At 39.3% G+C, this 21,795-nt stretch overlaps 1 protein-coding gene across 1 annotated transcript in view; it reads left to right on the forward strand.

The window, feature by feature from the left end:
• Window positions 1–21,795, forward strand: part of tbc1d14 (TBC1 domain family, member 14) — a 79,760-nt gene continuing 57,965 nt past the window's right edge. Inside the window, exons 1-3 of the mRNA XM_033983729.2 lie at window positions 1–172; window positions 305–496; window positions 19,706–20,321. Coding sequence (XP_033839620.1) covers window positions 445–496; window positions 19,706–20,321 — 668 coding nt within the window. The 5' untranslated portion in view covers window positions 1–172; window positions 305–444. The remainder of the gene's footprint in view (window positions 173–304; window positions 497–19,705; window positions 20,322–21,795) is intronic.

Here is a 21,795-nt window from a genome sequence, read left to right on the forward strand (position 1 = left end):
TTCAAAATGGCGGCGGAAGAATCGAGACAGGTATTACTAAACGACACCGGATAAACTTAGGATTTTCGCTTTTTCAACCTTTAAACACTTACTTGGACAATTAATTCCTCCTCGTAATACGATGTGAACGCTTCGAACCTTCGTTTTGGGTTTTTATTCAAGACCTTTTGAGGTAAAAATGCAAAATTGAGCGAGTGAGTTCGCGTATTGCGGCAAGTGCATTTGAAATGCTTTGGCTTATTTACCTCTGCGATAAGGTTATGCCCCGGGTCCTGACCAATACTGGCACTGTTTGTGTAAGCAGCTCCGTGGAGGTGGCTTGGTGGAGCCGGTGACAGTCAAAGACGGTAGGTAAGTCCCAGCTCATCCGCATGGAGCGCTCCGAACGGCGGACACCTGCCTCCCACCTGTAGCATCAGTTGAGAGAGGGCAGCGAGTAGCACAATGGCGAACACAAGCCACGAGCCAGGAGAACATCGAGGAGAAACTCGCCACGGTGCGTACAATGTATATTAATTACATTTGAAAATTATGTGTGCACAGTCCTGCCATGGTAAACAAAGAAACTGCTAAGTCATAGGCTCTCTTGTGACCATCTTTTAATTTGAATATGCAGCAATAATGTTAAAGGTGCACTATGTAACTTTTCTGGTTGGGTTCCCACGGTGTTACAATGTGGACAAAGACAATAGAGTTGGTCCTTTACAGATCTCACCTGTATTTAATCAATTGCAGGTGTTTTATTTCAAATGTCGTACTGTGGAATATTCTAGGCACATCAATAATCATATCCATGGGTAAACCTGAAAACTTACAAAGTGCTTTTATAGCCTGTAGTGTAGTTGTTTGATATAGCACATGATATTCCAAAGGCATCTACTCATTTCATAATTTTCTCAGAGTTTTCTTAAATTATGCTACTTAATTATGCTATACTTTTACGCTTTAAGGCATATTAGAATACGGTTACCTCATAAAAATCATGCCTGTTGTGTTTTGCTTCATTACCACATGTTTGGAGATGTGGACAGACTAATAATATAGGGTTACTCAAAGCTCAAAATGCTCTGTTCCACCTTGTGATGTCATGAAAGGGTAGTTTTCAAGTGAACAACTACCTCTTGCCTTTTGTGCAATAGAGATTCTATTAAATATGGATGGAGTTTAAAAATACATGACATCACAAGACGGAACCGTTTTCTGCATGAGAGAAGAACACAGCATTAAATGTATGTGAATGAAACAAAACTCCAGGTATGATTTTTGATGAGGAAACATAACATTGATCAGAAAATAGCGTAATATGGGCTCTTTAATATTTTAAGAGACTTTGCCTCTTTTTAGCAGATATTGAGGCTGTGAAGATGTAACTATACAGTTTGATGAATGGCATTTGTAAATGACCAAGTGTCTATGTCACGTGGCTGCTTTCCTGATATGTTTGTTTTATGTTTAGACAAGCACTCCCCATATGGCACTCCTCAGTATGTGGCAAGCCTTATACCAACAACCAAAAATTCAGCTTGTTATATTCTAAGCGAGTTTATAAAGCATATTGAAATTAATATCACTGTTGTATTGCACAAGTGGGAAACATGTGCCCCATGTAATATTTCTGGTTGAGGGTTTGCTACCTACTTGATTCTATGAAGCTGTTATTAATTTACAGTATGGCATAAAATGTATCTATAGCCATGGAGACTAGCAGTTGAAACCACCAGGCCATCTTGCAGGTCAGGTCTATGGAGAGGCAATCCCTCAGTCTATATGTTTTTAGCAGTTTAAACATTTGTTTAAACTGCTAAAAACATGATAAATTAGTGATAAATTCAATGCTGTACTATGGAATATTCCAGACAAAACAATAACATATCCACGGAGACAAGCAGGTAGCAGACACTCCAACAGAAAAGTTCCATAGTGCACCCCTAAGATATTGCTCTATTCTGCATTGCTTATTTAATTTAAAATACATATTTCTCAGTAATGCAGACTTGCCTATAGGACAGAAATATCAATGAATAAAATCTCTGTACCACACTGGGATTCCCTTTTCCACCATGGATAAATATAACCCACAAAACTAGCTGAGCACACACATGGGCAGCAGGCAATCGGGGGGAGCAGTATCTTTATTTATTTAGCAACTTTAAACATGGAGATTGTTGTATTCGGTGGCACTGGAACTAGCTAGTTCACTGTTATAGTAAAAAGTCAAATAGTTTCAGCAGGTCATTTTTTATTTTTTTAAATTTCACTCAGATTGTGTTTAGTTTGATCGAAAACATATTTTTTGTTTAATTTAGTCCTTTTATTAGATCTGTTTTTTGGTTGATTGCAAATTGGGTGCTTTTGTTGGTTCTATACTGAGAGACTATGGTGGCTCGCGTGACTCTTTATAGAAATCATTTTATTCAATATAATAGAAATTAATCAATTAAATGTGTTTATGAAAATTCAAATTTAGGAAAGGGCTTGATACCATAAGGTTAATGAAAATTCTTTACAAATATACTTAACAATTTTCAGTACAAAATAATGGTGGTGTCTTTAATCTTTACCAATTCTACAACCCCAATTCCAGTGAAGTTGGGACGCTGTGTAAAACTTTAAAAAAACAAAACAAAATACAATGATGTGCAAATCCTTTTCAACCTACATTGAACTGAATAAACTACAAAGACATAATATTTAATGTTCAAACTGATAAACGTTATTGTTTTTATGCAGATATTCACTCATTATCTATTTGATGCCTGTAATACGTTCCAATAAAGCTTGGACAGGGGCAACAAAAGAATGGAAAAGTTGAGGAATGCTTAAAATACACCTGTCTGGAACATTACACAGGTGAACAGGTTAATTGGAAACAGGTGAGTGTCATGATTGGGTATAAAAGGAGCATCCCTGAAGGGCTCAGGCATTCACAAGCAAGGATGGGGTAAGGTTCAACACTTCGTGAACAGCTGCGTGACCAAATAGTCCAACAGTCTAAGAACAACGTTTCTTAACGTATAATTGCAAGGAATTTAGGGATTTCATCATCTACGGTCATATCATCAAAAGATTCAGAGAATCTGGAGAAATCTCTGCACGTAATCGGCAAGGCCGAAAACCAACATTGAATGCCGGTAACCTTCAATCCCTCAGTACTGTACTAAAAACAGACATGAATGTGTAAAGGATATTACCACATGGGCTCAGGAACACTTCAGAAAACCATTGTCAGTTAACACAGTGCATAGCTACATCTCCAAGTGCAAGTTAAAACAGTACCATACAAAGTGAAAGCCGTATATCAGGGGTCACCAACCCTATTCCCGTGGGCGCCATGTCGCCCCCAAGCCCCAGATGAGTCGCCCTCAGACCGGTTCTAAAAATAGCACAACTCACTAATGAGCTGCATCTAAAATTTAATCTTATTCTGTTGCCTTTTTTTTTTTTTTTTTTTTTTTTTAATCACCCTTGCGTTTATATAGATTTGACAATATCTTAAACATATGTTCATTATACGTGAAGTTTAGATAAGTTAAGGTGAACTTTGACCTACTCACTTCAAAGGTCAGTATTGTGCGCGTGACAAAACCAGTGCTCCGCTCGCGAGCGCTGTGACGATGCGCTGAATGCAGTTTCTTACTCCAAAACATGGTAGAAAATAAAGAGATCACTTTCACAACGATTTAAGACTGTAAAAGAAACCTGCGCGTATCTCATCTGAGGAGCGACTGTGGTGACGGCAAAGCGGCACAATGTGGAGGGACACTTTACTACCTCTCATAAAACTCCACACTAACTACCCACGGGGACGTGCACTCCCCACGGGGACGCATACTATGGGCAGAACAAGCCCAAAGCTAAACGCAGCTTTGGGTAAACAACAGGCTTTTTTCACAACACCGGTGAAGAAGTCACACAACGCAACAGAGATTTATTTAAAAATATGTAAGCTTATTTTTCTTTAACATTACATAATTGATAACTTCATGAAACATGGTGCAATGTGTATTATTTATGTTTTGTTAAAAAGGTTTGTCAATGGATAGTGAAAATGGGACACTTTTCCTATGAGATGTAGTGATGTGTCATCTGGAAATTTAACAATTACTAAGATTAGTAAAGTTAAAGTGCTGTATACTGATATCTGTTTCCCTCCTTGCTCATTGTTGATAATTATTTTGAGAAATCATTAATATGATCAGTGTCTTGCAACATGATCAGTGTGTTCACATAGATGATTAGCATTTATCATTATTAATAATGTATAACTAAAGGCAAACTGAGAAAATTTATTTCAGAAGAGCGTCTAAAACTGGTAGCCCTTCGTATGACTCAGTGCCCATAAAGTAGCTCTCAGGTTAAAAAGGTTGGTGACCCCTGCCGTATATCAACAACACCCAGAAACGCCACCAGCTTTTCTGGGCCGAGCTCACCTGAGATGGACTGACGCAAAGTGTAAAAGTCCACTTCAAATTGTTTTTGGAAATCGCAGGCCAAAGAGGAAAAGGATCATCCGGATTATTATCAGCGCAAAGTTCAAAAGCCAGCATCTGTGATGTATGGGGGTGTGTTAGTGCCCATGGCAAAATACAACAACAGAGACCCCACACTGCTGAGCAACTGAAGTTGTACATTCAGCAAAAGTGGGAAAGGATTAGGTAGTGACGGTGATCAGAAAGAGTCCTTTTTAGGCTTAACCCAACTGGAGCTCAGCATTGAAACTGGCAACCCAAGTGAGACATTATGAGGGTCATTCTGCTTTCTGATTAGATAATCGTGTTGAGAACCAAAACACCAAATTATAACACAAACAACCTGACCATCATGTCCAAGGTTTTTGTAAGAATTGTTATCGGTAACAGCTAAATTAGATTTAAACATATTTTACTTCATATCTGGGGACACAGATTATTATTAGAGAAATTTTTGAAATTTAAAATCAAAGTCATACTCTTCCTTTAAATGAACTTGCAAATTTCAGTTGCCAAGCGCAACTTGATTATAGAGCGGGAGCCGTACAGCCCAAGTTTCCAGAGAATGATACAGTGGTGTTCAGGTTACTGCAGTGTCTAGTTGCAGCCGGTTCATGTAGATTAGCTTTCACCTCCTTATGGCTTCCCCCACAGATCTGATACAAGCCCTTTTTATCATGCTAGACTGTACACTACAAATGCTTCATCCCAAAACTCAAAGTATTTATCCAAACATCTGATTGGGATTTATCTTGATCAAACAAAAAGACCTGTGGTTCTTGTATTTGTTTAGCTGTTACATTACTTTAGTCCTGCCTAAATAAGAGATAATGAGTTGGAACATTTGCCAAAATCAGACTGTATAAAGAAGTGGTCTAAGTGAGTTTGACATCACCCATAGCGTTCGGCGCAACTCAAATGAAGCTCATTGAGGCTAGCAGTTAATTTGGGTTAAATTTGGAGCCAAGGTCTATATTTAGAATTCTGACAGCAAGTACCATAGCACCCAAAGAGCCAATCTGGAGCGAGGCTACTGAAGGTAATGCACCTTCCCGCCCACACCACTGCTTGGGGAGTGGGCACTTGGCAACGCTGTCAATCAAACCTGGTGCTAATGCTAGCGGGAGTGGCCTCGGGGTAAGAAAGTGCCTGATTCGTCTGTTATTAATGTTCATATCTTGATTTACTGACTGATAGTGAAAGAAAAATACAGGGATCATGCAGAGCAGGTTAATATGAACATTTTAAGACCAAAATGATAGGGCTCAGCCTCAGTTAAAGAGAAGGGTGACAATTTTTCACTGTAAAGTGAGTTGAAGGAGCTGGAAGTGTGCCATGAGCACTTCCTATTTAAAACTCGGTGGCCAGCTTGTTAGACTGTATATGGAAATGGCTATGGCCAACATATCGGGTGAATATGTGCACTAATTGATTTCCACTATAGGCTTCAGCAAAAAGGGAACAGCACAAAATATGACAGACTACACTGCGTCCTTGTAGATTTGTAGTCAAACAAGACTGTAGAAATGTCTGAAATCATTGCTATAGATTTTCCATGTTATTCTATTGTTATGTAGAGCTTTACACTATATAGATAATTTTGTTTGCAATTATTTTAAATTGTATATTTTGAAGAAAATTATATTAGCATTGGTCTCTCACCAAATATAATTCTCCTCTTTATATAGTTCTTTATGTCAGCGTAAAAAAAAAAAAAAAAATCTCAAATCTTGCACGACCCACAATAATTATGCAAATGCGATGGTGCAAAAATAAATATAACAATTAATTATACTTAGTCTGGTACATGATAGAAATAATAGTGTTCTTGAATAAATATGTATGCTTAATGTTTAAATACCAATTAACATGACATAACATGACATTAAATTAACAAAGTAGACAGTACAATTGATGTTTAAGATGAAAGCTTGGTGACAATATCAATGACTGGCTCCACCTCCATCCCTGTTAACAAAACCAGTGGCATAGAACAGTTAATGCCTTCTGTCTTTTAGCTCTTGGCAAGAAACGATAAAACCATCCCATTAATTTAGACTAGTTAGATTTAGAGTTAGATTTGGTTAGGCATGGTCTATAATATTACATAAGGTGGCAAATACAGGACTAGGTGTACTCCTCACAGTGAAAACACAATGGTCCTTCACCCTTATATGGTTGTAAAGTGGTCTTCCTGTGTCTGGATTTCTCATCTTCTAATCAAAATCATTGCTCAAAACTGACAAAACAGAAAGGTCCCAGCACTACAATACTCCTGACAGATTAATACAAAAAGTTGTCAAAGCTCTTAATTATCTCATTTGTCTTATGGAGTAGCTACTTGTATTAATGGCACTAAAAAAAAAAGTTATTCTTGCAACACTTCCTGGACATAACTTTATTTTTTTGTATTGTAGGATACTAACATGTTCAATTTTAGAAGAGAAATATGTACTTATCAGATTTAGTCAAAAATATCGATACACAGAATACTAATCAATACTAAAACTAGTGTGAAATATTAGATATTCATTTATTCAACAGTATTGATACTGTTACAATGTCTTGATTTTTATCAGAAGCTCAGAACTAGCATAAGACCACAAGCATATGCTTATATATGTATATGCATATTTGTATGTATGTATGTGTATATATATATAGATGATGGATTAGATATTATATATATATGAAATCTATTGTCTAAATGTTTTGTGGTATCAAAATTGTTGTAGGGTATTGAAATTTAGTTTGAAATTTTAGAATCACTAATCCAACATTTATAAGTTAGGTTTTTTTGGGGGTGACATTTGCTGGTTTAAATCCGTAATGTCGTAATGTCTTGGACTAGATTGTGTTGATATCTGATACGTCGTAATTGAAAGGCGCTGTAGCTGATATTTCTTAATAATAAAGTACATTTTCAGTGGCCCAAAGTTATTCCTCCCTTACCTTATGCGTCCTGCACCTGAGTTTATAAATACTTTTCGCAACTTTTGGAAGCCAGAGTGGAGTTTGTTGTCACGTTAATCCTACCAATAACTAGCACATTAACCCTTTAAGGACTGAGCACATTAGTCTGGGTGAGCTATAATGGTCTATAGACTATTCTTTTTAGCCATAAAAATCTTGTTAAAGGAAATATCAGCATGTACTGCATTTTTTAACAAGTACCTCCATTTTATGTATCCATCTGTATTTTTCTTTTGGTGCATCGAATAACTGACTGAGAAAATCCCCGTGGCACCTGCGCTCTGATTGGTCATCTTTGAGGGACAACGTAAGCGGATTACTGTAATGACAGTAAAATATTTAAAGAGCCCCATGCCTCTGCTTTGAGATGTAGTTTGAATTTACATGATAGCACAATTGGTTGCGGAGTTACGGTAATGGAAAGTCCGCAACCACGCTCTATCGGCGACAATAGCATCCGTCGCAATAGGGTTAACAATTAATTTTTGTAAAACCCAAAATCACAACAGCAGTTACCTCTTAGGGCTGAACATGATAATTGAATTAACTAACAGAAAGTTAGAACATCAACAATGAAAGAGAAACAGACAAGCAAATTAATCAACAGGAAAACCAAGCAAATGGATAACTTTGCCAGAACATCCCCTGTCCTTAAACCCCTCATTCTTGGCAAGGAAAAACTCCTAAAAACTCAATGGGGGAAAAAAAGAAACCTCGACAAGAACCACAGTGAAGGAGAGATCCACTCCCATGGACGGACAGCCTGCAGATGTGTCCAGTCTGTAGAAACAGAGCCCTCTCAACTAAGGGGGCAGAGGGAGGCCCACCCATGGCAGGGCAGGAGCTATCCCAACCAGGCGCCGGGCCATCCAGCCAGGCGAGGGAAGGGAGGAAGGGTCCAGGTCTACAGAACAGGATCAGGGCGCACAGGAGGGCATCTAGGCTTCAGTCATCACCGGGTCAACAGCCAAGCATCTGAAACAGTTGCACACCCCAGAGGGGATCGGAACAGGGAACACCATGTAAATAGCAATGAACAAACTCCAGGTGAACTGAATAGTGAATACTGTTGACAGGGAAAATAGGAAACAGAAGATAGTGTTCAGGTTAGCATACTTCCCCAAGTATAGCTACCCCTAGATAGATTAACTAAAACTTAAGGGTTTATTTCTGCCCCTAGCTGACCTGGTCATAAGCTAATTCCAAGAGGAACGTTTTAAGCCTGGTCTTAAATGTAGAGACTATAGTGGCCTCTTTAACATGGGCAGGGAGCTGATTCCATAACACAGGAGCTTGGTAAGTGAAAGTTCTCCCTCCTACTGTGCTTTTAGACACTCTAGGAACCACCAGTAGTCCAGCATTTTGAGAGCACGCTGTTTAGATGATATGGTAGTATAGCATCTTGCAGATACGATGGGGCCATGTCTTTTATGGCTTTGTATGTCAGGAGGAGAACTTTAAATTTAATTCTAAACTCAACAGACATTTTGTGTACCACATTCAACATGGAGGAAGAAAAGGAAAGAGTTCTCTCAGGAGATTAGAAAAAATATATATTGACAAGCATGTTAAAGGTAAACGCTATAAGACCATCTCCAAGCAGGTTGATGTTCCTGTGACTACAGTTGCACATATTATTCAGAAATTTAAGATCCATGGGACTGTAGCCAAACTTCTAAAGAGATTATAGGTGAACTTCAAGCTCAAAGAACATCAGTGTCACATTACACCATCCATCATTATTTGAGCCAAAGTGGACTTAATGGAAGACGACCAAGGAGGACACCATTGTTGAAAACAAATCATAAAAAAGCCAGATTGGAATTTGCCAAACTACATGTTGACAAGCCACAAAGCTTATGGGAGAATGTCCTATAGACAGATGACACAGAAATTGAACTTTTTGCCAAGGCACATCAGCTCTATGTTCACAGATGGAAAAAATTAAGCATATCAAGAAAAGAACTCTGCCCCTACTGTGAAACATGGAGGAGGCTCTGTTATGTTCTGGGGCTGCTTTGCTGCATCTGGCACAGGGTGTCTTGAATCTGTGCAGGGTACAATGAAATCTCAAGACTATCAGTGGATTCTAGAGAGAAATATGTTGGCCAGTGTCAGAAAGCTTGGTCTCAGTTGCAGGTCATGGGTCTCGCAACAGGACAATGACCCAAAACACACAGCTAAAAACACCCAAGAATGGCCAAGAGGAAAACATTGGACTATTCTAAAGTGGCCTTCTATGAGCCCTGACCTAAATCCTATTGAGCATCTGTGGAAGGAGCTGAAACATGCCATCTGGAAAAGGCACCCTTCAAACCTGAGACAACTGGAGTAGTTTGGTCATGAGGAGTGGGCCAAAATACCTGCTGTGAGGTGCAGAAGTCTCATTGACAGTTACAAAAATCGTTTGATTGCAGTGATTGCCTCAAAAGGTTGTGCAACAAAATATTAAGTTAAGGGTACCATCACTTTTGTCCTGGCCTGTTTCATGAGTTGTTTTTTTTTTAGTTTTTTTTATAATTCTTTTGAAGCATGGTTGAAAAGCAATGTCTGACTTTCATTGGTTAAATTTCATAGAATCTTTATTTATTATTACTTTTGTCAGACCATTGTGAGTTTTTCTTTCATTAACCGACAGGTACCAACAATTTTGTCTACGTGTGTATTTAACTCGGGTGCTGTTAATTTCTTCTGATGCTCCTTGAGATGGTTCTACACCTTCATTGGAGTCCAGCTGTGTTTGATTATACTGATTGGACTTGATTAGGAAGGCTACACACCTGTCTATATAAAAGACCTTACAGCTCACAGTGCATGTCAGAGCAAATGAGAATCATGAGATGAAAGGAATTGCCTGAAGACCTGAGACAGAATTATAGAGAGGATCTGGCCAAGGTTACAAAAAAATTCTGCGTTTAAGGTTCCTAAGAGCACAGTGGCCTCCATAATCCTTAAATGGAATACGTTTGGGATGACCAGAATCCTTCCTAGAGCTGGCCATCCAGGGACATAAAGAAGAACCCAAGGATCACGGTGGCTGAGCTCCAGAGATGCAGTCGGGAGTAGGAATGGGATGATATATGATAACTTTGGTATTCACAATAAAAAAGGTCCGCAATTAATCGTTTGTGGCATTTTTTAATATCATGATTATAATCACCTTTACATCACCAGAGTGCTTCATGTTTGCAGTTTCAACACAATGTTTAGACGTTAGTTCTAGTGTTTCCGCACAAGGAGAGCCTCTGTCATAACAGTGACACTTGTTAGTTTCTGTGCCTATTGGGCAACACAGTTATCACTGTCTGAACTATATTCTGCCAGATATAAACAATAAACAAAGACAGATGAGATGCTAATGTGTGCACATCTAAATTTTTTTCACCTACAATAATGCAAACTGTAGAATCAAAGAACAATTTTCAAACAATAAACAAATTAAGTCTTAATTCATACAGCTAAACACAAATGTGCCAGGTTGCATGTGCCAGGGTCCGAATGCCCACTATGTGCACAGAAGCAAGGCTGGCGATTACACAAGATATATTTTACCTACAATTATGTCAATAGCAGAATAAACCGATCGAAAATAGCATCCAATCCATCAAAACATAAGGTCCTCTACTCCTGAGTCCACAGCCATCTTCACTCTTTGCCACGAACCGCTCCGGGTCCGAGATGCCTCCACATCCACAGTGTCCTTGATTGTGTACTTCCTTTGTTTTGTCCGATTTGTCATGTTTAAAACGCAAAACAGTGCGTTGATTGCGCCATTATGTACAGATTTCTGTATCCACTCTCCTTTGGCCGTGTCCCAATATGTCATAGGCCAACTTTCTGGGAATATGTTGATGTTTGACAACCAGAGCCCTCAAAGATAAGTGAAGTCCAAATTCTAATTTTGACTTTTGTGTAAAAACGGCTTTCCTGTCAGCACTATGGTGATTGCAGTTGAAAATGGTTTGCATATTCAGAAAGAATATTCATTTGATATGTAGATTGTCTGTGTGGGTGACACGGAAGTATATGTACATTGCTGTAGAGTTGTAAAATAGGGGAATGTTAACAGGTTAATAATTATCATGATAATATTGTTAATCGCGATTATTTTGGTAACAATAATTGTGAGTCTAAATTTTAATATCGTCCCATCCCTAGTCGGGAGATGGGAGAAAGTTCTAGAAAATCAGCCATCATTGCAGCCCCTCACCAGTCGAGGCTTTATGGCAGAGTGGCCCGACAGAAGCCTCTCCTCAGTGACACATGAAAGCCTGCATGCAGTTTGCTAAAAAACACATGAAGGACTCCAGGATGGTGATCAATAAGATTTTCTGGTCAGCTGAGACCAAAATAAAACATTTTGGTCTTAACTCTAAGCGGTATGTGTGGAGAAAACCAGGCACTGCTTATCACCTGTCCAATACAGTTCCAACAGTGAAGCATGATGGTGGCAGCATGTGGGGGTGTTTTTCAAGCTGCAGGGACACAGCTAAAATAACAAAGGAATGGCTTCAGGACAGCTTTGTGACTGTTTTTGAATGGCCCAGCCAGAGTCCCAACTTAAATCCAATTGAGCAACTCTGGAGAGACCTGAAAATAGCTGTGCACCAACTTTCACCATCTCCAAATCCAGGTGTGAAAAACTTGTTGCATCGTTCACAAAAAGACTCATTGCTGTATTAGCTCAAAAGGGTGCTTCTACTAAATACTGAACAAATGGTCTGAATACTAATGTCCATGTGATATTTCAGTTTTTCTTAAATAATTCTGTAAAAATGTTTTACTGTCAATTTGGGGTGCTGTGTGTACATTAATGGGGGAAACAAAAGAACTTTTTAGCAAATGGTTGCAATATAACAAAGAGTGAAAAATTTAAGGTGGTCTGAATACTTTCCGTACCCATTGTACAAGGATACTGAATACATAAAAGGAGAATACCGTTAGCTAAATTTAGTTAGTTTAGTTTAGTTTGGTTTAGAGATTATGTCTCAGGCCCACATTCCTGTTTAAGGAAGGATTGTCTTTCTTAACAAAAATAGCTTCTTTAACTACCCTCTCAAACAATTTCTTTTCGCTGGCTAAGATCTGAACCTCGCTATCTTTAAAGGAGCGGTTAGTGGCTTTGAGATGGAGATGCACAGCAGACTGGCGTCCAGAGGAGCTCTCGTGCCATTGTTGGTACATTCTCTTATGGAGCGGCTGCTTAGTTTCTTCAATGTACCGATCACTGCACTCTTCACTACACTGAATGGAGTAGACTACATTGCTTTGTTTATGGCTCAGGGTTTTATCTTTTGGGTAAAACCCTTTTGGGTCTTAAAGTGTTTATTTTAATTTAATTAGTATTTATTTATTTATTTTTTGGGACAAAGCATGTTAATGAATAGACATGACATGACAGACATGAATGTAAACATGTCGGATTATAGCCAAAAGGCTAATTTCCATCTGTTCACATTCCACTCATTGCACTTCCCACATATTTCACGTCCCACATATTGCATGTCCCACACATTGCACATCCCACATATTGCATATTACACTCATTGCACCATTCAAAATATTGCACATTCCACTCGCTTCAGTTTCCATAATTTCACATTACATTCACTGCACAGATCCCATTATTTACATTTTATACCCACCGCCTCCATATTTTGCCCATGTATGCAAAATATGTCTCTATAGAAAAGTTTAAATTACATTGTCTCTAGAAATGAGTGCATGTTCGATTTGACCATAACAGTTTTTCATTTGAGCTTTAAAGGAACTGTACGTGGAACATTCTCTCAGGGTTACAGGGAGACTATTCCACAGGTTTCCACCTTGGACAGGTAATACATTCTGACTAAAGGTATCTGAGGGGGATCAGCAGGTCACCTCTGGTGGTGGCTCGTGTGGTCCTGGGTAACTTGTCTTTATATTTAACCCCTTAACGGGCCGTCCCCTTACGTTACAACTTTGCAGCAATGTACGTATATTTCCGCCTCACCCACACAATCTACACATCAAATGAAAGCTACAGCACTCATCTTTCTGAATTTACACGTGTAATCACTACAGTGCTGACAGGAAAGCCGTTTTTACAGAGAAGTCAGAAATGTGGATTTGGACTTCACTTACCTTTGAGGGCTCTGGTTCTATGTGTGTTCCAAAGTGTATAAATGTTCAGCACACATACTTAGTGATTCTGACACCTGTGGGTAAAACTATAGGATGTTACCTTTACAAAGACCCTAAACTTGTGTATTTACTACTAAGGGTTCAATAATGGTGTTCATTTTAATTTGGAGAGGTCAGAACAAAGGCAATTTCACCAAAATGACCCGGAATGTTAAGGGGTTAATGTACTCCTGTAACGGTGGTGGTGTGAGGGAGTGTAGGACCTTGTAAATTAGGCAAGCTCTTTTAAGGTTGACCATGTTGTGAAAGTCCAATAGAATCCATTATGCTTTTTCAGAACATTACAGTGGTGGTAGGAAATGGGTTTTTTTATCAAGTATTTTTAGGCCTCTTTTATAGAGGTTTGTGTGGCAGGCAAGAGAACAAGTAGTTAAACAATAGTCTATGTGGGAGATGATCATAGAATAGAAATAGGTTTTATCAGCACTCACGTTTAAGTTATTCCGGATGTGATGAAAATTCTGATTATTGAATTGAATTACCTGGGATACTTTTTTTTTACATTACTTTTAAAGAACAATGTTGGCTTTAGGATAACTCCAAGGTATTTAATGTCTTTAACAGAGTTGAATGTGATCTGGTCCCAGAATTTAGATTGTTTTAGTTCAGTATGACATTTAGAAAATGACATGCAGACTGTTTTTGTGGTGTTTAACAAGAGGCAATTATGCACAGATGATAGGGTAGCTGTGAGGTCATCAGCAGCTTGCTAAACATTTTTTGATTGAGTTTAGATGATTGCATCATCCGCATACATTTGGACATGCATAGGTAAGTTATTAATAAAGAGGGAGAATAACACCGGCCCAAGGATTGACCCCTGCGAGACACCAACATCACAGTCTAAACATGAAGATTTTACACCATCAACTACCACATACTGTTTCCTGTGGGACAGAAATGATGTAAACCATTGAAGAGCTTGGCTAGAGATGTTGATGTTAAGTCAACCTGGACAGCAAGATCTGATGGTTTACAGAGTTGAAGGCTTTCTTCAAATCTAAGAAGGCAGCCCCAACACAGGGGCTCCTATCTAGCAAGCTCTTTGTTTTCTGTTAACATGCACACGACAGTGTCTGTGAAGGGGTAATGGGTGCGAAAGCCAAAACTGTATAGTGGATGTAATGAGGGTTTTGTGTTTTCTAAATGAGCAGTGAGAAGTTTGACCACCCATTTCTTAGCTATTTTCGATATTATAGGAAGTATGCTTTATAGGCCGATAATTAGCCATATCTGTTGTAGCACCTGATTTAAACACTGGTGTTACTGCAGTTACTTTCCAATCAGTTGGGACAACTGACCATTGGAAGGACATATTGAGGAGATGGGTGATTGGTTGTACAAGGGGATCCTTAAATTCTTTAAAAAAAAATGTATTTAGGCCAGTTGCATCAAGTGCTTTTGAGTTTTTTAAGCCTCTAATTACTTTGGCAACTTCATGGTCTGAAATATCAGTGATCCTGAACAGAGCCTGATCAGGGTCACTGATATTATCAGTGCAAGCAGATGGGGTGAAATGTTGGGTGATCTCCTTTACAGAGGTTATGAAAATGTTTAAATGAGTAGCTAAATAAATAGATTATTTTTCTATTACATTTATAAAGAAGTTAGCTTTGGCCTGTCTTAGTCAGATTTACTCACATGCAAAATAAAGTAACTGCAAGTCTGTCTATGATTAGACCTGTTTTCAAACATTGTTCCAGCAACTGGTCTCTAGTTTTCATCAGATTCCTACATTCTTTGATCAGCCATGACAAATTACATTTTGTTTTTGATTTATGCTTCCTTCTAGTGGAGAAGGTTGATATAATATCTCTAACAGTTTTGTTTAGTTGACTGCTATAAAGTTGAGGATCATCTCTTGAAAAAGGTATAATTCCTAGTCTACTGATGATAAGGCTTCAGCTACATTTTGTTGTTGATTCCTGGGCATGAATTCTTTTAAAGATCTGTTATTGGATAGACTAGTAAAATCATTAGTGATCCTTGACCTGGTGAGTTTCTTAGAAAGTAATATGAAGTTGTGGTCTGAAATACCAGTCAGAAAGTTATATGACTTGATTATCCGTTCAGACTTGTTAGTAAAGAGCAAATTGATTTTGTTTTTTGAGTGTCTTGTGATTCTTGTAGGTTGCTCAATGAGTTGAGAGAAATTTAGTGTGAGTTTCTAGTTCTGTCCTTACAGTCCCAGTTCACATTAAAATCACCAATCACAATTATTTAGTTGGACTTGTTTGTACTTTTTTGGATGTGTAGTGCTTAATTAGTGCCTGCAATTGTTCATAAAAGTTCATTTTTGCTGAGGGAGGATGATGCAGGCAAATCAGAGTAAAATTCATGCCCGGAGAAAGAGATTTTTACTGAGACGTTCTCTATTTCAACCTCTTTTGGTACACTAAGTTGAGAGTATTCAAATAAGAACCCATTTAGGTCCTCCTCAGGCATTGGCATCAGGACAGCTGTCACGTGTCCTCCTCTTATCTACTAGTTTTTAGCCTCTTAGCTGCTAGTTTGTAGGTTAGACCAGAATCTCATATTGTCTGAAAATTCTCAAAGTTTTTCAGACACACCTGTTCTGTAAGCAATAGTTACGCCTATCCTTCTAGGTTCAGATTCCCTGTTGTTCTGTTAGATCCACTGAAGGCTCATTTTGGATAACCACAAGCAGAGTAGGCTTTTTCCATGTGTTGTTCCTCCTTCACTTTTCTCTGTGTTTGTGGGTACCACTTGAGCACTATGTTGTAGAGCACGGATAACTTAGACTTTGTGCTGCAGTGGATGGTGTGAATCAAACAGCAGGTATTGGTCAATCTTTGTGAGCTTCCTGAAGACTTCTACCTGGAGACTCTGATCCTCTCCTATTGTTACTGCCCAATCTAAAAAGGCCAGTCTGCTCTTCTTGGCCTCTTCCAGTGTGAACTTGATGATTAGATCCATGGCATTAATATGTGCAGCATAAGGTTTTGATTTTAGTCCAGGAAATGAGGCCAGTGTTCAAATTGTTTCATGTATAAGTTATCCATAATAGGAGAGACCGGTGAGCCCATGACACAGCCGTGGATTTGCATATAGGAGTTCTTTCTAAACTGGAAATATGTGGTATTTAAACAAATTTCCAGCAGTTTGCAGATTTGGTCCAGTGTCAGTTTAGTTATCTTTTAGCTTAGTATCCTGCAGTAACTTCCTCTTTGCTGCCTCCACTGCCACTACTGTGGGGATGCAAATGAAAAGAGAGGTCACATCAAATGAAATCATGGTCTCATCTGAATCAAATTGGAGATGCTTGATTTTGCTCACAAATTCTGCTGTATTCTCAATATGGTGCTCCGTGTTACCAACTAGAGGAGAGAGGATGGTTTTCAGATGATTCCATCACATACGATGTGGCCAAACAACGCTACATACATGCGTCTGAGGGGTACTCCATTTTTGTGGATTTCTGGGAGGCCATAGATACAAGGAATGGCATCACCAGGGTAGAGTCTGTAATATAGCTGTCTGTCAATGACTTTCTTCTTCTCCATTCAAGTTTGACTAGGTTGTTATGGCTGAAACTGGAGACAATAGCTGTTTACAGTTTTAGTGTAGCTAGCCCCTCCATTCAGATAGACACAGTGAGGCAAATAAGTATTTGAACACCCTGTGGTTTTGCAAGTTCTCCCACTTAGAAATCATGGAGGAGTCTGACATTTTCATCTTAGGTGCATGTCCACTGTGAGTAAAAAAAAAATCTGGAAATCACATTGTATGATTTTTCAAATAATGTATTTATATGTTACTGCTGCAAATAAGTATTTGAACACCTGAGAAAATCAGTGTTATATTTGGTACAGTAGCCTTTGTTTGCAATTACAGAGGTCAAACGTTTCCTGTAGTTTTTCACCAGGTCTGCACACACTGCAGGAGGGATTTTGTTCCACTCCTCCACACAGATCTTCTCCAGATCAGTCAGGTTTCTGGGTTGTCACTGAGAAAAGATGGAGTTTGAGCTCCCTCCAAAGATTTTCTATTGGGTTTAGGTCTGGAGACTGGTTAGGCCACTCTAGAACCTTGATGTGCTTCTTATGGAGCCACTCCTTGGTTATCCTGGCTGTGTGCTGTGTGTCATTGTTATGTTGGAAGACCCAGTCACGACCAATCTTCAACGCTCTAACTGAGGAAAGGAGGTTGTTCCCCAAAATCTTGCGATACATGGCCCCGCTCATCCTCTCCTTAATACAGTGCAGTCATCCTGTCCCATGTACAGAAAAACACCCCCCATGCTTCACAGTAGGAATGGTGTTCCTTGGATGGTACTCATCATTCTTCTTTCTCCAAACATGGCAAGTGGACCAAAAGTTCTATTTTGGTCTCATCTGACCACATGACTTTTTCCCATGACTCCTCTGGATCATCCAAATGGTCATTGGCAAACTTAAAACGGGCCATGTGCTGGTTTAAGCAGGGGAACCTTCCGTGCCATGCATGATTTTAAACCATGACGTTTTAGTGTATTACTAACAGTAACCTTGGAAAGGGTGGTCCCAGCTCTTTTCAGGTCATTGACCAGCTCCTTCCGTGTAGTTCTGGGTTGATTCCTCACCTTTCTTAGAATCATTGAGACCCCACGAGGTGAGATCTTGCATGGAGCCCCCCGAGGGAGATTGACAGTTATGTTTAGCTTCTTCCATTTTCTAATAATTGCTCCAACAGTAGGTAGGTGGACTTTTTAAAGGTGGACTAACAGGTCTTTGAGGGTCAGAATTCTAGCTGATAGTCAGGTGTTCAAATACTTATTTGCAGCAGTAACATATAAATACATTTTTTTTTTTTTTTTTAAATCATACAATGTGATTTCCAGTTGTTTTTTTTTTTTTGTAGATTATGTCTCTCACAGTAGGCATGCACCTAAAATGAACATTTCCGAAGTGGTAGAACTTGCAAAATCACAGGGTGTTCAAATACTTATTTGAGCCATTGTATAAGGCAGTTTCCATCAGCAATCTGACCAGAATGAAAAAGGTTGGATGAGCAGCAAAAAGTCTTCACTCCTACAAGGATTTGTCAAGTTGATAGATTTAAATTTCGTCTTTTGCTATGGATCAGACCTGAATGATTAAGGGATTACACAGATATGAATGTAATACTTGAATAAATTAATTAATGAAATGCACAGCCACATGTTCTAATGCTCACACAAGCAAAAAAAAAAATTCTGAAGAAAGTAGATATTTCCGGTGCGTGCTGGGCCAAGTATAGTTCTCATCCAGGGATTTCCAGTGAACCTGTAGAGAAACAGACTTTTAATTGAAACAGGACTTTTGCAGAGTTTGACATTTCATAAGCACACAAGTCTGCAAGTACGTGGTTTGAAAAATGGCCATGTGCTCTCTGGGTCACACACTGGGTCTCTGGCACACTGTCAGACAGCAGTAATGTAGACAGTATCTAGTGGTGTTATGTGAGAAATAGGGATGTATATTAAGCTTAGCTTGAATTATATATGACGGTCACATGAACTATAAAAATATTTAGTACTCTTAAAGGTTCTTACAGTTCACAAAGGATATCAGGGCAGTACTTGTGTTTACGATAGTAGCATGCTAATGTTGCTAAGTGGAGCTGGCGATTAATTTGCTTGTGCATCCATTGTAACTTATTGTAATTGACAATATTACCAAATGCAGCGGGTTCAGTTTTTAAGAGATATAGCATTTCCATATTATTGAGTAAGACAACACTCATTGTTATGCTAAAAGTGACTTCTTAGCAGTTAGAGGGGAGCTCAGTCAGTTATACTTAACTACTGTAATTTTAGTAGACATTTAAAAGTGCCTCTCAAGTAGGTACTCTAAGATGTAAAAGTAGGCTATACTATACAAATCCTATGAAATGAATTGGTTTTACCACTATAATCAAACCCCTGTAAAATAAATGTTTGGTATCAGTATCAGCAAGTATTCAAAATGAAGTACTCATACTTGTTTTGGAAAAAGTGGTATCGGTACATCATGAGTGACAATACAACATGGTTGGTCAGCCAGTGTAATTACAGATGGTAGCTTTAAAGTAATTAAAAACAATTCTTTCATCTCTTTCAGGTGACTCTGGAGTTGTGATAGTCCAGAACTGCTCCGCACTAAAGCACTATCCCGTCGCCTGCTCCATGAGCCCCACTCACTGCTCTGCCCACCACATCTTCTGCAGCAACCAGCACAACAAGAGCTACTCTGACCAAGACAGCCACAGCTTGACCTCCCAAGACTCTGGGATTCCCACTTTGGAAATCCACCCCCCGGAAATCCTCATCCACAACCATCAATCCTCCAGTCATGACTCACCCGCCACTTTGCCTCTTGACAGCAACAGTGATGGCATTCACAAATCCTCAACTTTTCCTCACAGTGGCTTTGATTCCATCCGACTTTTCAGTCCCGGAAGTAGACTTTCCGCTAACAACGTCATGGGGACCCTGAACCGCAGCGACGACATTTCGGTATGTAGCATCTCCAGCATGAGCACGGAGCTGTCAGTTTCCAATGAAGACATACTGGATTTCACGGTGACGTCTGACTCCAGCGCCATTGTCACCCTGGAGACGGACGACAGTGGAGTGGCACACTTCTCCGACGTGACTCTCTCATCCTCCGCAGAGTCTGTATGGAGCCCAGCAAGGCAGGAGAAAAAGCTGGGCCCTCTGGCAAGTTTGTTCAGCAGGCAAGTAGAAGGAGAAGTTACTCAGTCATGGTCTGACACACTGGGTTTGGCCAATGTTTCTTCAAGCACCTTATGTGGTGGTAACAGCCTGTATAATGCAGAATGGTGTTAATTGCCCATAAGTTCACTACAGAGCTATATATCTGAACCTGATCATTTCTATTAATGACTAGTAGAGCTTGCTATATTGGAACAAAAATCTTAATTTGAACAGTGTTCATTTCAACTATGCCCATCTGTATTAAATAATATTGGCCTATACAATAGTGTGATGTCATCTGAAACTTGGCAACAGACCTCTATAAAACACTTGATTGTTAAAGGTGCAGTATGTAACTTTTATGGTGGAGGGTCATGCCACCTGCATGTCTCTATGGTGATCTGGAGAGGTGAGCACCCAGAAAGGTCATCCAGCTATCAGCAATAAGAGCATCTGTAACGGAATAAATGCAAGAATAATCCCATATTATTGTTTGTGTCCATGGAAAGGTTATTGCTTTGTGTGGGAAAACTCCAGTGACTTGCCTTCCACCAGAAAAATCATTGTTATGCAGTTCATCTTTTAAAGTATTTTTGATCTGCTTACAATATGAGGACATTTGATCAAGCCACCTTAGGATAGTGAACCATACGACACGGTTCATTATTATTATTTATCTAAATATTCAACAATGGCCATAGTGATTTCCATACAGTGGCTCAGTAGTAGCCTTTCTGGTTTCACTTTCACTGCACACACAACACAGCCACTTTTCCCACTGCTCTAGTGTTGTCATGTTCGAACAATGCTTAGTGACTGCAGTTTGCATACAGTGTCCTTTATGCAAATTACTGTGACTACATAAGCCTCATTTACACTGGAATGGATCACTTGTGGCTGCCTTGGCGCGGAACAGTTGGGAGGGCTGAGGAGTATTTCCATTACATCCCAGGCTGCGTTTGGGTGTGACACAGGTCTAGCACAACACACCTAGATGTAGGCTTGCTCCACCACTAGGTGTAGTTCAACTATAAAAAGACTGGTGCTACAGAAGCATCAACACAGATCGACAGCGGCGTAACAATGAGCTCCAGCAGTATGCCAGTAGTGGTGTGCGTGACATTTTTTGGATAAGCAATTATCATTGAGATTGCAAAAATCATTATGATATAAACATAAAACGATAATTTCTCACCAGACGCTAACTTTATCTTGTGATGTACCACCGTATTTCCAGTGATGGGAACTTAAGCCTCGTTTCAATAGGGCCAGTACAGGATGGTACAATGCGGACCCTGAGCAAATGCTCTGTAACGGCCTCTTTTAGGGGTCTGGAGCAGTCTGGAGCGGTGGGGACCTGGGACCAGTCCCCACCGCTCCAGTTGTTGATACAAGCAAAACTGGTTGTACAAATGATAGTTATTCATATCCAGATGCATATTACTTCACAGGGGTACAGTATCCCTTCTGCATAACATTTAAGGTAAAGAGGTT

The sequence above is a fragment of the Periophthalmus magnuspinnatus genome, chromosome 18 (genome assembly GCF_009829125.3).
Source record: "Periophthalmus magnuspinnatus isolate fPerMag1 chromosome 18, fPerMag1.2.pri, whole genome shotgun sequence".
Classification (NCBI taxonomy): Eukaryota; Metazoa; Chordata; class Actinopteri; order Gobiiformes; family Gobiidae; genus Periophthalmus; species Periophthalmus magnuspinnatus.